This window comes from Hylobates moloch, unplaced genomic scaffold (genome assembly GCF_009828535.3).
Source record: "Hylobates moloch isolate HMO894 unplaced genomic scaffold, HMol_V3 SCAFFOLD_10, whole genome shotgun sequence".
Classification (NCBI taxonomy): domain Eukaryota; kingdom Metazoa; phylum Chordata; class Mammalia; order Primates; family Hylobatidae; genus Hylobates; species Hylobates moloch.
Genome location: NW_026652285.1, coordinates 23,597,423 through 23,614,513, shown reverse-complemented (window position 1 = coordinate 23,614,513; position 17,091 = coordinate 23,597,423). Strand labels below are relative to the sequence as shown.

Below are 17,091 nucleotides of genomic sequence, written 5' to 3'. Positions count from 1 at the left end.
CTGCTGGCTTCAGCAGGGAAATCCCCCAAGGGGGCTGTGAGGGAACTGGCGGCGGCAGCGGTAGTCTGAGAGCAAAATTCTCTGTGCTTTTGCCTGGCTGTTCTCCGACAGGTCTTGCGCCTTGGCCCCAGAGGCTGGGGTGACCTGTGCCATGGCCAGGGATGAGGACAGTCCAGCAATGGTTTACACGTGGAGCCAGGGTCCCAAGTGGTGCCCGGTCCTTCCTGGTGAATCCCCAGCCCTTCTCCAGTTTCTCACTTCTCTCCCCAAGGCCTTTCCCCAGTCACCTCTCCCCTGGGAGCGCTGCCTTTCCTTCTGGCCTTTCAGTGGAGGGGACTTTTCATACTTCCTCCTCTCACCATAAGCCTGAGTGGCAGGGGAAGATGTTCTGGGGATTTTCTGAGGCCAACATGGCTAGGAGAGAGAGGAGTCCTATAGCAAGGAATCCTTATCTCACGAGGGCACTGACCTTCCAGCGTGTTCTGGGGAGTATCAGCTGCTATTCCCAGGAAAGGCACAAAGTCCCAGATAGAAGGGAGGAGCTGCCCCTAGCAGCCTGGGGTCTCTGGCCCCGGTCCACCATCACAGCACCCTTGGAGTGAGTGTCAGGGAGTGTGGGATATTTACCCAAGTCCAGCCACCACCCCTCTCCGAGTAGAGCCCACACAGTACTGGAAAGAGAGATATAGCCACTGCTTTCACTCCTGGGAGTAGGGGTGCCCTGGTTGCTTTCACCAGCCTGCAAGAGTATAGTCAGGGTGAGGTGCTGGAGAACATCAACAATGATCTGGGTTCAAATCCCAGCTTCGCCACTTATTAGCCACGTTGCTGTGTCAACTTCTCTGAGCTTCAGTTTCTTCCACTGTTGTGTAAGGATAATGCCTCTTAGGGCTGTTGTGAGCATTAGCACAGTGGCTGGCATATAGTAAATACTCAATATATGGTAGCCATATTATTATTATTATAATCGTTACTACCACCACTGTCGTCTATTTTTTATTTATTTATTTATTTATTTTTTTGAGACTGAGTCTTGCTCTGTCACCCAGGCTGGAGTGTAGTGGCGCCATCTTGGCTCACTGCAACCTCCACCTCCTAGGTTCAAGCAATTCTCATGCCTCAGCCTCCCGAGTAGCTGGGATTACAGGTATGTGCCAAAACATCTGGCTAATTTTTTCTTTTGGTAGAGACGGGGTTTCGCCATGTTGGTCAGGCTGGTCTTGAACTCCTGGCCTCAAGGGATCTGCCTGCCTCGGCCTCCGAAAGTGTTGGGATTACAGGCGTGAGCCACCACGCCTGGCCTGTCATCCCTTCAAATGTTCTTTCAGAACTGAGGCATGCAGAGGCCAGAAGACAGGCTGGGCTCACCCGGGTGGTTATCTCTGAGAGAGGACATGGGTGAGGTCAGAGGCCTCTCCCTGGAGAAGGAGGTAGGTGGAGAAGCCAGGTGGCATCCAGATAAGGAATACCAGCATCTCCTTGAGAGTGTACACAGGAGCATGGGATGGGGAGGGAAGCTGAGTGCTCCTTACAGGCCCACCCTGTTCCCTCCAGGTGTTAGCTGCTGTTGTCCTGGGTCTTCAGTGTTGACCATCGCATGGCATTTGGGCAGCTGGTTCTGCTGGGTTATGGTCCTCATATCCCTGGCACAGACACAGCCATTGCCTGCTGGCACTTGATACCTACTCATATTCCATTTCTCTATTCCAAACACACTGGATTGCATGGCCCAGGGCGCCGCGGTGTGCACCATTGTCTGGCCCACACTCAACCTAGAATACATATCAGGATCTCCTACCCACTCCTTGGGTACAAGAAGAAGAAGTGGTTCTGGCCCTAATCTGCTTCCAGCTCAGTTATAAGGTGGCTTATCTGGCCGGGTGCGGTGGTGGCTCACGCCTGTGATCCCAGCACTTTGGGAGGCCGAGGCGGGCGGATCACGAGGTCAGGAGATCGAGACCATCGTGGCTAACACAGTGAAACCCTGTCTCTACTAAAAAATACAAAAAATTAGCTGGGCTTGGTGGCGGGCGCCTGTAGTCCCAGCTACTCGGGAGGCTGAGGCAGGAGAACGGCGTGAACGCGGGGGGTGAAGCTTGCAGTGAGCCGAGATCGCGCCACTGTACTCTAGCCTGGGTGACAGATCGAGACTCTGTCTCAAAAAAAAAAAAAAAAATAAGGTGGCTTATCTAAAGGCTTGGGAGATGGGGCACCCAACCCTACCCACCTGTCCAGGAAATTGCACCTGGACAACTTTCAATTTCATTATTTTAGCTTCCTGAGATTCAGAGGCCAGGAACTGTGCGGAGATCTGTGGGGATTCTCACAACTTCCATTTCTGGTGAACAGCTGAGGTCAGAGAGGAGGTGGGTACCACTTGAGATGGGCCTGTGGTTCCTTCCCGGGCACTGTCTTTCCAGACGCCTAGAATTCCCAGCTTGGTAGTGAACTGAGAGTCAACCACCATGATGGGGGCAGAGACAGAGGAGGAAGCAGCGAGTGGATAAGTACCTGGGCCGGGCAGAAGGGATATAGGGGAAGGTGGCCAAAGGTAGGATGGGGAAGTGGATCCCAGGAAGCTTTTGTTTCTTCTGAGGCCAATTTACCACCACCTCATTGGGAAATTGTTGATAGGGAGGCACCCATCCAATTGCCTTGCAGAATACAGCAAGGCAGGGAGTCCAAGAATCAGAGCCAAGGGAAGAAAAGACCAGTTGAGTTTAGTAATGTGAAGTCTGGCAACCATGCCCATCATCCCTCCCTGGTTCCTCTGTTCATCAACGTTGGGGCTAGTCTGGCTGGGGCATGGTGGGCCTGCCTTTCCATCCCTCAGGCCCCTTGGAACAAGGGGGCAACTCTACTGTGGGAGATGTAGAAAATGGGTCTCACTTTCCCTATTTGGGGCAATAGCTGCTACTTTTTTCCTCCAGATGGGTTCCATGAGGGGCAGAGGAGAATCTGGGATCTGTGATGTTTAGCCCTCTTTACTGAGTCATGGCTGCCTCACGTTCTAGAAGTAAGGCAGGCAAATCATTCCACGTACTGGTTGTCCTGGAACCTTTGGCTCTTCCTTGACCTCATGTCACGTGCGTCCGTGTGAAGAGAGTCCACGAAACGGGCTTTATGTGAGCAACAAGGCTGGGTGCAGGCAGGCTGAGTCCGAAAAAGGAGTCAGCAAAGGGTGGTGGGATTATCATTAGTTCTTATATGTTTGGGATAGGCTTACAAAGTACATTTTCAAGGGCGGAGAAATTTTACAAAGTACCTTCTTAAGGGCCAGGGAGACTATTACAAAGTACCTTCTTAAGGGCGGGGGAGACTATATCGCATCAGTTAGGGTGGGGCAGGAACAAATCACAATGGTGGAAGTTGTGTTAAGGCTCATCAGTTAAGGCTGTTTTCACTTCTTTTGTGGATCTTCAGTTGCTTCAGGCCATCTGGATGTATACATGCAGGTCACAAGGAATATGATGGCTTAGCTTGGGCTCAGAGGCCTGACACCTCAGGCTGCCAAATGTGAAAGATTTAAATAATTGAACCAATACCCTCCTCCCAAAAACTGAAATTGGCTTCTGTTTCCGAGTTGGTCCAGGCGCAATGTTCAGCGTATTTGAGGAAATCACAAGAATTGTAGTTAAGGAGATGGATGCTGGAGGGGATATGATTGCCGTTAGAAGCCTCATTGATGCTGATAGATTCCGCTGCTTCCATCTGGTGGGGGAGAAGAGAACTTTCTTTGGATGCCGGCACTACACGACAGGCCTCACCCTGATGGACATTCTGGACACAGATGGGGACAAGAGGTTAGATGAACTGGATTCTGGGCTCCAAGGTCAGTATAAGGTAGATGACAGGTGGCCAGCCAGGAGGCCTTGACCATTTGTACTCCATCTCCTTCTCAATTCCCCATTGTTATCAACCAAATCAACCAATCAACAGTGAAACTGTGGAATTTGTTTGTACACATCCACACACCTTAATTTAAGAAATGCACAGAAGAGCTGCATGGTGGGAGGAGAGTGGGAGAAGTGGAGATTTATTTCCACTGGAAACCATTCCTAAATTGTCTTCTTTTCCATTTTTTTCCCATGTAAAATAATCTGCTTTTAATTTAGCAGAGCTCTTCTCATGTGTTTATCATTTAAATGCATAAGTAAATGAGGGCAGTTTGCTTACTGGTTAAGAAAGGATGCAGGCTTTAGGGCTGGAAGCACCTGGTTTCAAAGACTGGCTCTGCCTCTTATCAGCTGGGTGACTTTTGGACAAGTTGTTTTATTGCTCTAAGTTTCAGTTTCCTCCTGTGTCAACTCTAGAGGACTGTTGTAAGAATCAAATGAGGGACGGGCACGGTGGCTCACTCCTGTAATCCCAGCACTTTGGGAGTCCGAGGTGGGCAGATCACAAGGTCAGGAGATCAAGACCATCCTGGCTAACACAGTGAAATCCCGTCTCTACTTAAAAAAAAAAAAAAATACAAAAAATTAGCCAGGCGTGGTGGCATGCACCTGTAGTCCTGGCTACTCAGGAGGCTGAGGCAGGAGAATTGTTGAACCCGGGAGGCGCAAGTTGCGGTGAGCCGAGATCGTGCCACTGCACTCCAGCCTGGGAGATAGAGCAAGCCTCTGTCTCAAAAAAAGAAAAAGAAAAAGAAAAAAAAATCAAATGAGAACAAATTATGTGAATCATTTATCACAGTGCCTGCCACAAAAGGAGCACCCAATAAAAGTTATCTCCCATCATCCGGTGGTCGTGGTGGTGATTCTAATTATCCTTTCATGTTCCCTGGCTATCAAGACTGAAAGGGAAGTTGCTGATTAGCAGAAATCCCTAAGGTATTGAGGGACTTTATGGAAGAGTCAATTATTCCAACCCCCTGCCTCTGATCTCAGTTATTCCTGGGGTACTTGGGTTTCAGAAGCCCCAGGGTTAACTGTTGAACTCTCACTTGGAGCCCACGCTGGAATATGGTGAGGAGTTCATTATATTTCATAATGTGTAAAAATATTTCATAATATGAAAAATGGCAAGGAGTTCATAGCTCAGACCTCTCTGATACAGTCCATTTCTTTTTATGAGGTCTCATGCCAAGAGATGGAAAAGAGCTCTAACAGCGCTGAGCAGTTTTAGAGTATTACAATGTGCCAGGAACTGCTTTAAGTGACCAAGAGCAGTACCCAGATTACTTGGAGGTGGTGGACCTTTCCACAAGCAGAGTTTCGTTAAGCAAGCAAGGGGCTTTTGGAGAAATTTCAGATTCGCATTTTTCAAAGACTGAGTCAATTCTCTGAAAAGTAAATTGCCGAGAGCCAATTTGCTAAAAGCCAGCTCTCAAAAAAAAAAAAAAAAAAAAAAAAAAAATCAGTTTGCCAAATGATCAATTCACTGAAAATGGAAAAATACTTCAACCCAGAACTAGGATATTTTGCCACAATAATATTACTCCCCAGGGACAGGGCAAAGTGTAAGTCTGGAAAAAAAAATTGAATAAGTCAGTCAACTTCCTTTAAGGAAAAGCTCATCTGTGTGCATACAAAATTCGGAGGCAGAGGTGAAACCAAACTTAGAAAATCCTTACAATGATGGGAATTGGTAATTTGATTTTTAGCTTGGTCTGCTCCCTATTTAAATGGGTTATTTTGTAACTGTATAATGCTGATGGTGCAGTTAAAGTGTGCATAGGGCTGGGCATGGTGGCTCACGCCTGTATTCCCAGCACTTTGGGAGACCGAGGCAGGTGGATCACTTGAGGTCAGGAGTTCAAGTCCGGCCTGGCCAACGTGGCGAAACCCCGTCTCTACTAAAAATACAAAAATTAAAAATTAGCTGGGCATGATGGCGCATGCCTGTAATCCCAGCACTTTGGGAGGCTGAGGCGGGCGGATCACTTGAGGTCAGGAGTTCGAGACTAGCCTGGCCAACATGGCAAAACCCTGTCTTTACTAAAAATATAAAAATTAGCTGGGCATGGTGTCGCATGCGTGTAATCCCAGCTGCTCAGGAGGCTGAGGCAGGAGAATTGCTTGAACCTGGGAGGTGGAGGTTGCACAGTGAGCCATGATTATACCACTACACTCCAGCCTGGCCACAAAGCAAGACTCCGTCTCAAAAAGAAAAAAAAAAAAGAGTGTGCATAGGGTTTTTTGTTTGTTATTAAAGTCCATAGGATTTTGTGTTTGTTATTAAAGTCCATACTTTATTCATATTAACTTTTTTTTTTTTTTTTTTGAGATGGAGTGTTGCTCTGTTGCCCAGGCTGGAGAGCAGTGGCATGATCTCGGCTCACTGCAACATCCACCTCTAGGTTCAAGTGGTTCTCCTGCCTCAGCCTCCCTAGTAGCTGGGATTATAGGTGCCTGCCACCACACCTGGCAAATTTTTTGTATTTTTAGTAGAGACGAGGTTTCACTATGCTGGCCAGGCTGGTCTTGAACTCCTGACCTCAGGTGATCTGCCCGCCTTGGCCTCCCAAAGTGCTGGGATTACAGGCGTGAGCCACTTCGCCCAGCCCATGTTATTTTAGTTTTGACCTAGTGTCCTTTTTCTATTCCAGAATCCCATCCAGAATCCTACATTACATTTAGTTGTCATGTCTCCTTAGGCTCCTCTTGGCTGTGACAGTTTCTCACACTTTACCTGTTTGGGATAATCTTGGCAGTTTTGAGCAGTACTGGTCAGGGATACTGTCGAATGTCCCTCTGTTGGAATTTGGCTGATGTTTTTTCTCATGGTTAGACTGGGTTCTGGGTCTCCGGGAGGAAGACCACAGAGGTAAAGTACCATTCCTATTACATCACATCAGGGGTACGTACTATCAACATGACCTATCACTGTTGATGTTGACCTTGATCACTTGGCTGAAGTAATGTTTGTCAGGTTTCTCTACCAGAAGTTACTTTTTTTCCTCTTCTTCATTTAGTACTCTTTGTGCACATAGTTTTTATTTTTTTTTTTACTCTCTGATATTTTTCTTTTCTTTTACACTGTTCAAGAAGCAAATGGTCCCTAAGACATTAGTGTCTCATGTACACACAAATAGTGATCTCAGGCACTGTTTCTAATTCTGTCACATTTCCACCAGTTCCAAAATGGATTTGTCTTTGGAAATCCAGCCCTGCCTCCAAAACCTAGCAGTGGGAGCTCTCCCTCCCCTGTAGGTTCCCATCTGGGAGGTTGGAGACAAAGGCACGCAGCCCCTTCAGCATGCCCACACATCCTCCACGAACCCCAGGGCGGCAACTGACTCCTAACCAAGGCCCTTATTAGTGCCTGATCAATCAGGGCAGAGTCCATGCATGTGGGTGACTTTCCAGGGTTGCCTCACTTCATACTTGTGTGGTTCATACAAACAACAGCGACAGAACTGCTTTTTTTTATTTTTGGAGATGGAGTCTCGCTGTTGCCCAGGCTGGAGTGCAGCGGCTTGATCTTGGCTCACTGCAATCTTCGCCCCTGCCTCCCAGGTTCAAGCGATTCTCCTGCCTCAGCCTCCCAAGTAGCTGGAATTACAGGCACGTGCCACCACCCCCGACTAATTTGGTACAGATGGGGTTTCACCATGTTGGCCAGGTTGGTCTTGAACTCCTGACCTCAAGTGATCTACCCGCCTCAGCCTCCCAAAGTGCTGGGATTACAGGCGTGAGCCACCCCACCGTGCCCACCCAGAGCTGCTTAATTTTTATTTCCCAATTGGCTGGGGCTCCTACTTCTTTAGCTTTACTTTTTTGTCTCGTTTCAGCCTACAAGACTGGCTTACAATTATTGAGCAGTTAAAATGTATGCCAGGCACTTGGTTAAGTGCTTAACTGCATCATTATATTTAATTTCTTCATTTCTTTTCTTTTCCTTTCCTTTTCTTTTTCTTATTTTGTTTTGTTTTGAGGCAGAGAGGCAGAGTCTCACTCTCTCCTCCAGGCTGGAGTGCAGTGGTGTGACGATCTCAGCTCACTACAACCTCCGCCTCCTGGGCTCAAGCGATTCTCGTGCCTCAGCCTCTCAGGTAGCTGTGATTACTGGCACACACCACCAGACCTGGCTAATTTTTGTATTTTTTAGTAGAGACGGAGTTTCACCATATTGGCCAGGCTGGTCTCGAACTCCTGACCTCAAGTGACCTGCCTGCCACAGCCTCCCAAAGTTCTGGGATTACAGGCGTGAGCCACTGCGCCCGGCCTTAATTTCCCTAAATATAGGAAGTAGACATTAGTAATATTCTCCTACTATAGATGAAGAAACAGATTCAAAGAGGTTAAGTGACTTACCCAAGGTCATGTGGTAAGAAGGTGGAGGAGTGGGCTCAAATCTGGGATCCTGTGACCCCAAGGTAACTGTGCTTCTGGTGAGAACAGCATTTCCTGGACAGCCACAGCTGGGTGCTCCCTCAGAAGGGAGGGGGATGGTGGCATGGAGCCCCGGATGGGGCTGCCCCAGGGAGGGTTTTTTGGAGAGAGATCTTTTGGGGATCCGCTCCAGAGTGACCTTTACCATTCTCTTTCCAGGTCAAAAGGCTGAGTTTCAAATTCTGGATAATGTAGACTCAAAGGGAGAGTTGATAGTGAGATTACCCAAAGAAATAACAATTTCAGGCAGCTTCCAGGGCTTCCACCATCAGAAAATCAAGATATCTGAGAACCGGATATCCCAGCAGTATCTGGCTACCCTTGAGAACAGGTGAGGTTGGAGTTGGGCAGCAGGGAAGGAGGGGAAGAAGCCCATCTTGGGCACCAAGGGATTCAAGGGTGGCAGACCGGCTCTTTTTTAAATTTATTTATTTTTATTTTTCTTTTCCCTGCTTTTCATGAGCTTTGTGGGGGACTGGCTCTCTAGGGCAGCCTCTCACTCTCTACTTCCAGGATTCCCTCAGCCTTTACGCAAGCACGCCTTCCTCTGCTCTGCCTCCAGAAAGCCTTCTCATTCACCCAGGAGCAGCCTCCAGGAAGACTTCTGATGCCCCCAGTTCACTCATATCCCTGCTGTCCCCCAGTTTGGTTAATTCCTCTGACTTGGACAAACCTGGTTTTTTTGTTTTGTTTTGTTTTGTTTTTGTTTTTGTTTTTTGTTTTGTTTTGTTTTTTTTGAGACGGAGTCTCGCCCTGTCGGCCAGGCTAGAGTGCAATGGCACGATCTCGGCTCACTGCAACCTCCGCCTCCAAACCTGGTGGTTTAAGAGGCACTCTCCTTTGCTCTCCTCTGCTCTCCTGCACTGAGCTGCCCACATCAGTATTTTGTGCTTGTTTCCCTCTGCCTTGTGGGCAAGCCAGTGGCCTCCATGTTCGTCTTTCCCACTGGACTGGAAGCAACTTGTGACAAGGGACTGACTTTACTAACCTCTCTGTATTGACCCCAAGCACACAGTAGGTACTGAGTGAAAGAGAGCTGAAGTGAAGCAGAAGGAAAGCAAAGAACCCCTTGGAGGACGTTTCCTGCACGGAGTGCAGCCACCCCACCCCAGCAAGATGGCACCAATCCAATGCCACAGAGGTTCTGGTAGCTGGTGGGCAGGTGCTTCCAATTCAAGAGGGCATCACTAGCCATCCCCTCAGCAATAGTTCTGTTGTTGTTTTCCTCAGCTGGGATTGTTGGAGATTGAAGAGTAGCTCAGGGGAAGGTGACCCACAATTTTCCTGGCCTTGCTCTCCTTGAGTGGAGCGGGTACCTTTTTTCTTTTCCTTTTCTTTCTTTTTTTTTTGAGACGGAGTTTCACTTTTGTTGCCCAGGCTGGAGTGCAATGGCACATTCTTGGCTCACTGCAACCTCTGACTCCTGGATTCAACAGATTCTTCTGCCTCAACCTCCCGAGGAGCTGGGACTACAGGTGCCCGCCACAATGCCTAGCTAATTTTTGTATTTTTAGGAGAGACAGGGTTTCATTCACCATGTTGGCCAGGGTTTTTTGGAGAGAGATCTGGTCTCGAACTCCTGACCTCAGGTGGTCCACCTGCCTTGGCCTCCCAAAGTGCTGGGATTACAGGTGTGAGCCACCATGCCCAGGCCACCCTTTTTTATTAATAAATTAAAAACAAAGGCTTACAATAAAATTTTACTGGTCCTTTGAATTACCCCTCCCTACCACAGTATTGCTGGGGAGAGGCCTTCAGAATTGTTCTAAGAGAGCTCAGTGTTTTCTATTATAGAATGCTTGTTTGTCAGGTGGGTGAGGGTATTGGTATCTATATGTGGGGTGGGGCACTGGATAGGTAGGGGAAAGTCATCGGAGGCAGGGACCCATGTCTTCCTTGAGGGCCTTTTGATTGCAAATAGAAACTCCATCAGACTGTTTTAGGTCTCAACATGAGTTTCCCCCAGCGGGAATGGAATCAGATGCTTCATGAGCCTAAGGGCAGGTGATGCAGCTGGCTCCAGGGACCAGCGCAAAGAGCTGGAGCCCCTTGTCAGAGAATAGGGTGTCTTGGGCTTCACAGATGCCTATCTCAGTGTCATGGGAAGGGCACTCTCTTTGGACTTACACTGACCAGGGTTTGAATCCCAGCTCTACACTTACTAGCTGTGTGACCTTGGACCATTCACAACCTGTCACTAAGCCTCAGTATCTTTACGTGGAAAGTGGGTGTAATTCTGTCTACCATCATAGGATTGTGAAGGTTAAATGGAAAAGCGTGTCTCACAGCTGGCACATTGCCATCTTCCATAAATGCTAGTGAATTCTTGCCCCACGTTGTTTTTATTTATTTATTTTGAGGTGGAGTCTTGCTCTGTTGCCCAGGCTGGAGTGCAATGGTGCAGTCTTGGCTGACTGCAACCTCTGCCTCCCGGGTTCAAGTGATTCTCCTGTCTCAGCCTCCTGAGTAGCTGGGATTACAGATGTGTGCCTGGTGATCCACTCACCTCAGCCTCCCAGAATGCTGGGATTACAGGCGATAGCCACCGTACCTGGCCTCTCGCTCTACTTTGTACCCCACCCCTACCTCCACCCCGAGGTGGGTAAAGTGAACTGTGATGGGGTGCAGTGTTCCTTGGTTTTCCAGTCTCAGAAGCGATTAATCTTAAATAGGAGCTGGCTCACGGAGAGGGAGAAGAGTCAGTGGGAGGTAAGGCCCTGAGATCCTCAACTCTCATCTCTCTCCACTCTCTCCAGGAAGCTGAAGAGGGAACTACCCTTTTCATTCCGATCAATTAATACGAGAGAAAACCTGTATCTGGTGACAGAAACTCTGGAGACAGTAAAGGAGGAAACCCTGAAAAGCGACCGGCAATATAAATTTTGGAGCCAGATCTCTCAGGGCCGTCTCAGCTATAAACACAAGGTTAGGATCCTGGGAGGCAGGGACTGTGGAGGCCAGTGTTGGCCCACACCCCGCAGGTCAAGGCGATGCCAGCCTTGGACTCTTCCTTCACTCCTCTCCGAGCAGCCCTGCTGCTCTTGGCCACCTTGCCCCAAGAAAGGTTGGGTGGCATTGCCCAGTCCCTCCCTTGTTACTCTCTAGCAGTGCCCTCTTTTCATTTGCATTTCTTTCTTTCTTTTTTAAATAGAGATGAGGTCTTGCTATGTTGTCCAGGCTGGTCTCAAACTCCTGGGCTCAAGCAATCCACCCACCTTGGCCTCCCAAAGTGCTGGGATTACAGGTGTGAGCCATGCGCCCAGCCTTCATTTTCTTTGTACGTTTCCCATGGTTCATCATCACACAGGTGTATTTTTGCTTGTTTATTGTCTGTCTCCTTTCTAGGAGGTAGGAGGACAGGAGCCACGGTGCCTAGAACAAAGCAGCTCCTCAGTAAACATTTGTTGAATGAACAGTGGCAACAAGATGAGTTTTGGCATCAGACGTGGGTTCAAATTTCAGCTCTGCCACTGTTTTTAGCTGTGAGACTGGCTCACCTGCTGACCTCTCAGAGCCTCAGTTTTCTCGTCTATAAAATGGGGATACAAATGACTGCCTCACAGGATTGTTTGGGAGATCAGGCAAGATAATGATGTAAAAACACCTGGGGATCCGTCAATGTGAGCTCCTTTTTCTAGGGCCAAAGGGAAGTGACCATCCCCCCAAATCGGGTCCTGAGCTATCGAGTAAAGCAGCTTGTCTTCCCCAACAAGGAGATGATGAGTAAGCAAAGGCTGATGGAAAACAGGATGGGGGGCCCTAAACACACCAGTGAGGTGGGGGGTGGGATTCAACCAGGCTCTGTCAGCCTAGGGTGGGTGGCTGGTGAGCTTGGAGGTTGGGGAGGGGTCCAGGGAAAAGGGTGGGTTCAGCACTAGGAAGGACTGAGGCTCCATGCTCTGACCTGGGGACCTGGACCCGCTGACCCAGGATTTGCCTGAACATGACATAAGAGTCGTTAACTCCTCTCCCAGTCTCCAAGTAGAATAATTGTCTTTTTTGGCTGGGCGTGGTGGCTCATGCCTGTAATCCCAGCACTTTGGGAGGCCAAGGTGGGCGGATCACCTGAGATCAGGAGTTCGAGACCAGCCTAGCCAACATGGTGAAACCCTGTCTCTACTAAAAATATAAACATTAGCTGGGTGTGGTGGTGTGTGCCTGTAATCCCAGCTACTTGGGAGGCTGAGGCAGGAGAATTGCTTGAATCTGGGAAGCGGAGGTTGCAGTGAGCCGAGATCTTACCATTGCACTCCAGCCTAGGCAACAAGAGCAAAACTCCATCTCAAGTAGCTGGGATTACAGGCAGAAAGAACAGTTGTCTTTTTTTTTTTTTTTTTGATTGGAGGCTGGTATAGGGATTGAGAGGGACTGGAGAAAGGGAACTTACAGAGTGAGAACTCTCCAATAACTTGTTTTTTCCTCCCTTTTTGGTGCTGGTTTAGATATTCATTTCAGGGGCAAAACAAAATCCTTTCCAGAAGGTGAGTGAGCTGCTGGGCTTCCTGTTCGTCATTTCAGAATGGGCAAAGACACTATTTTTAAAAATGGAATTATAGAGTGGTTAGGTCCAAGGATGTGGTAAGACGCACCCACAGGGGGGAACCATGGCAAACGCAGGAGAAAAATTAGCCTGTTGAAGAGTCTGGATTGTACATTGGACTAGGGTTTCCAGGCTGCTCCTAGGACAACTTTATGCTGGCAGTCAGCTGGATCCTGAGCTTACAGCCCTCCCTGAAGGCTTGTTGACCTAGGAAGCACAATTAAATGACTTGGCCAGTTCCAGCATGACAGCACTGGCTGTGAAAAGGGTCCTGGACTGGAGTCAGGCAGTCTCAGGGTCTAGTCCCACCCTGCCACTCACTAGCTCTACAGCCTCCTAAGTCACAGTTTTCCTGACTTTATTTTAATTTAATTTAATTTTTTGAGACGGAGTCTTGCTCTGTTGCCCAGGCTGGAGTGCAGTGGTGTGATCTCGGCTCACTGCAACCTCTACCTCCTGGGTTCAAGTGATTCTCCTGCCTCAGCCTCCCAAGTAGCTGGGAATACAGGTGCCCACCACCACGCCAAGCAAAGTTTGTTTTTTTTTTTTGTATTTTTAGTAGAGACACGGTTTCACTATATGTTGGCAGGCTGCTCTCAAACTCCTGACCTCAAGTGATCCACCCACTGCAGCCTCCCAAAGTGTTGGGATTACAGGCGTCAGCCACCGTGCCCAGCCTTTTCTGACTTCAAAATAAAGGAGTGAGACTAGAAGGTCCCTGTGATTCTGAATTATGTGGCTTCCTCTGGAATTTCTAAGTTTTCCCCTTGATCCCAGCAGGGTTGTACTGCCTAAGAGAGCTTGGAAAGGGATAGAGAAGTCTGACCCAAATTTGCGGAGCGACTGAGTGTATGCTGCCCCCTTTCTGGGCCTTGGCTTCCTCCTCAATCGTCTAGGCACAGTCCTATGACTGCCTGTTTTTGAGGATGTGGGAAGGGTCTGCAAGTACAGTGCTTTCCCACTGACACACACTGATGAGGATGCAGGCTCCCTGGCACCAGCAGTGAGGGCTTAGATTGCAAGAGTAAAAACTTCCGTCACTGGGAAGAGAAGTCTGCAGGGGACTGGAGGTGATCTGAAGATTCTGAAATAACTCTTCCTCTCTCTGCAGAGAAGGATGGTGCTTCATCCTGTTTAGGTAAGGGTGATAGACAAGTGTGTTCAGGGTGGCTGCACCAACCCACCCTGAGTCCATGTGACTCAAGACTGCTGCTCAGATGGGGTCAGCTGAGTGGGCAGGAAGGTGGGGGCACTGCCTAGCAGGTTTCAACTTTAGTCTGGAGGCTGCATGTGTCTCCTCTAAACACAGTGGTTCTCATTGGTTATACCCTGAAATTACACCAGGAAACTTTAAAACTAGTGACAACTGAGTCCCGTCTCCAGAAACTCTGACTTAATTGTGGGGGTGTGGCCTGGACATCAGGATTTGTAATAACTCCTCAGGTGATTCTCATGTAGTCAAGGTTGAGAACCACTGCTTTAACTTTCTCCAAATCCTAATTACTTCTAGTGTGGCCCAAGGACTGCACTTTGAATGGCAAGGGCCAAATAACCAAGTTTTTGTTTTTTTCCAGGAGGTGGAGAAGAATTTGGGGTTGGGACTAGACCTGGGGTGAGCTGGGGAGATGGGAGATGGAAGTGGGGTCAGTGGGAGGCAATGATGGTAGGTATCTTGGAAGAAGGATGCTTAATTTTAACCCGGAAAGACTGGAAGAAGGGAAGATACAAAGAGGTGGTCTCCAGAAGACAGTCAGACAAATAACAGAGCCTTAGAAATAAAGCCTTTTGGGCTGGGTGGCCCAGGTTCTCAATTGCTGCCTCTATAGGAAAGTCTTTGAGTTCGGAGGATTCCAGAAACACGAAGGAGAAGTTGGAGGACATGGAGAGCATCCTCCAGGATCTGACGGAGGAGAAGAGAAAAGATGTGCTAAACTCCCTCACTAAGTGCCTCGGCAAGGAGGAGATTCGGCAGGATCTAGAGCAAAGAGTAAGGGACCCTAAGAAAGCCTTGGGGCAGAGAGAGAGAGGAGCCAGAGGGGATGGCAGTTGGCACAATGAGGATAATCTGCTATGGTGAGACTGCTGCTCATCTCCCACACCTCCTGGCCCTAGGTATCTGAGGTCCTGATTTCCGGGGAGCTGCACATGGAGGACCCAGACAAGCCTCTCCTAAGCAGCCTTTTTAATGCTGCTGGGGTCTTGGTAGAAGCACGTGCAAAAGCCATTCTGGACTTCCTGGATGCCCTGCTAGGTGAGGAACGGTTTCGCTGTAGGCTGGGGTGGAGGAAGTGTGAGCAGACAGGCCCTGTGGGGAGTCACATCTTGGGAGGAGGGGCTGCACGTTGCCCTTCACAGTTTGTGGGGGGCACCCCTTCATGTCTTCCTCAGGCCAGGCATTGAGGGGCTGGTTCCTCGTCTGTGACTCCTGCAGGCCAAGAGGGAAGCAGGAGTCACAGCAGAGGCCCATTTGGAGTAACTCTCATCTAGCACTCCCAGGGGCTCTCTGGAACCTTTTGATGATGCATGTTCTGGGTGTGATCAGCCACTGAGGCCCTGTCTCACCATGTATCTCTCCTTTTTACCACTCTCTTTCTTTGCCCCCAGAGCTGTCTGAAGAGCAGCAGCTTGTGGCTGAGGCCCTGGAGAAGGGGACCCTTCCTCTGTTGAAGGACCAGGTGAGACAGCCTAGGCTGAGGACCATGGTCATAGTGGAAGGGAATGCCCATATTCTCAAGGGACCCAGAAGTCCCAGGGTACAGCCCCTTCTTATTCCATAGTCTTCTGCCGGCTCACATCCATGCAGCTGGTTTGTGACAATTCCCTGGACAGAGAGTTGCCAGGACAATTTGTGGTGGGTTCTTTAGGCTCTGTTTTTTATCTATGGGCAAGAGAGGGCTGCAAATTGGTTAGTCCCAGGACAGCAGCTGGTGTGATCTTGAGTTCCCATGCAGATTGACTAGCTGAGCCTGCCACTATGTTGAGAGAGTATGAAGCTCTCCGGGCTCTGCAGGAAAGAGTGCCATGATGGCTCAGCAGTAAGGAGTGTGGCCAAATATTTGCCATTTCTGGTATATCGTTGTTCCTGGCTCTTACAATCTGGTGGGTTTCCTTCCAGGTGAAACCTATCGTGGAGCAGAACTGGGATGAGCTGGCCAGCAGTCCTCATGACATGGACTATGACCCTGAGGCACGAATTCTCTGTGCGCTGTATGTTGTTGTCTCTATCCTGCTGGAGCTGGCTGAGGGGCCTACCTCTGTCTCTTCCTAACTACAAAAGCCCTTTCTCCCCACAAGCCTCTGGGTTCTCCCTTCACCAGTCTGTCCTCACTGCCATCGCCACTACCATCCTGTCACCAGTGGGACCTCTTTAAAACGAGCAGCCAACCATTCTTTGATGTATCCAGTTCGCTCCATGTTAACATCCAAAACCAGCCTGGATTTCATGCATGGACTTCTGATTAAAAGTGGCAGGTTGTGCATGTTAATTTTGTCTTTTGAAGCCTCGCTAAATGACAGTAAAGCAATAGAAAGCTTTGTATAAACCTACGAGGATAAAAAGAATGCAGCAGCAGATAAGAAACTTTAATACATCTTTGGAAGCTAGAAAGCAATGAAAGGAGTGCAGGCTGGGAGGTATGGGACTGAGGGGTAGACAGGAGATTGCTGTTTTTATCATCAACCTTTTATTTATTTATTTACTTATTTATTTTTGAAACAGAGTTTTGCTCTTGTTGCCTAGGCTGGAGTGCAATGGCGCCATCTCGGCTCACTGCAACCTCTGCCGCCTGGGTTCAAGCGATTCTCCTGCCTCAGTCTCCAGAATAGCTGGGATTACAGGTGCCTGCCACCATGCCCGGCTAATTTTTGTATTTTTAGTAGAGATGGGGTTTCACCCTCGTTGGCCAGGCTGGTCTCGAACTCCTGAGCTCCAGTGATCCACCCCCATCGGCCTCCCAAAGTACTGGGATTACAGCCGTGAGCCACTGCGCCTGGCCAGCCTTTTAGTTTTATTTGATATTTTTAAAGAAACTGTAATTAAAAGTTAAAGAAATGTATGCTTGTTATAAACCATTCAAACATTTCCCAAATATAAATTAGCAGGTGAAGTTACTCTGTGACCTACCCTTTCTTTCTAGAGGCCCAGAGAGGTAAGTGAAATATTAGGACATTAAAGTAATTTTGCCCCAGGTGAGAGGGATTGATATTTGCAAATCC

At 48.7% G+C, this 17,091-nt stretch overlaps 1 protein-coding gene across 1 annotated transcript; it reads left to right on the top strand.

Moving 5' to 3' along the window:
• The first annotated feature begins 3,109 nt into the window (after positions 1-3,109).
• Positions 3,110-16,251, top strand: GSDMB (gasdermin B). Its single transcript, XM_058445550.1, has 11 exons — positions 3,110-3,125; positions 3,584-3,832; positions 8,496-8,667; positions 11,093-11,261; positions 11,975-12,059; positions 12,779-12,817; positions 13,988-14,014; positions 14,703-14,863; positions 14,989-15,127; positions 15,481-15,551; positions 15,992-16,251. The coding sequence occupies exons 2-11, from the start codon at positions 3,598-3,600 to the stop codon at positions 16,142-16,144; spliced, it is 1,251 nt and encodes a 416-aa protein (XP_058301533.1). The 5' UTR covers positions 3,110-3,125; positions 3,584-3,597; the 3' UTR covers positions 16,145-16,251.
• Positions 16,252-17,091: the final 840 nt, after the last annotated feature.

Coding starts and splice junctions, on each gene's coding strand:
- GSDMB (XM_058445550.1), top strand. CDS start 3,598: ATGTTCAGCGTATTTGAGGAAATCACAAGAATTGTAGTTAAGGAGATG. Junction 14,015..14,702: donor TGGTGCTTCATCCTGTTTAG/GTAAGGGTGATA, acceptor CTGCCTCTATAG/GAAAGTCTTTGAGTTCGGAG. Junction 15,552..15,991: donor TTCCTCTGTTGAAGGACCAG/GTGAGACAGCCT, acceptor GTTTCCTTCCAG/GTGAAACCTATCGTGGAGCA.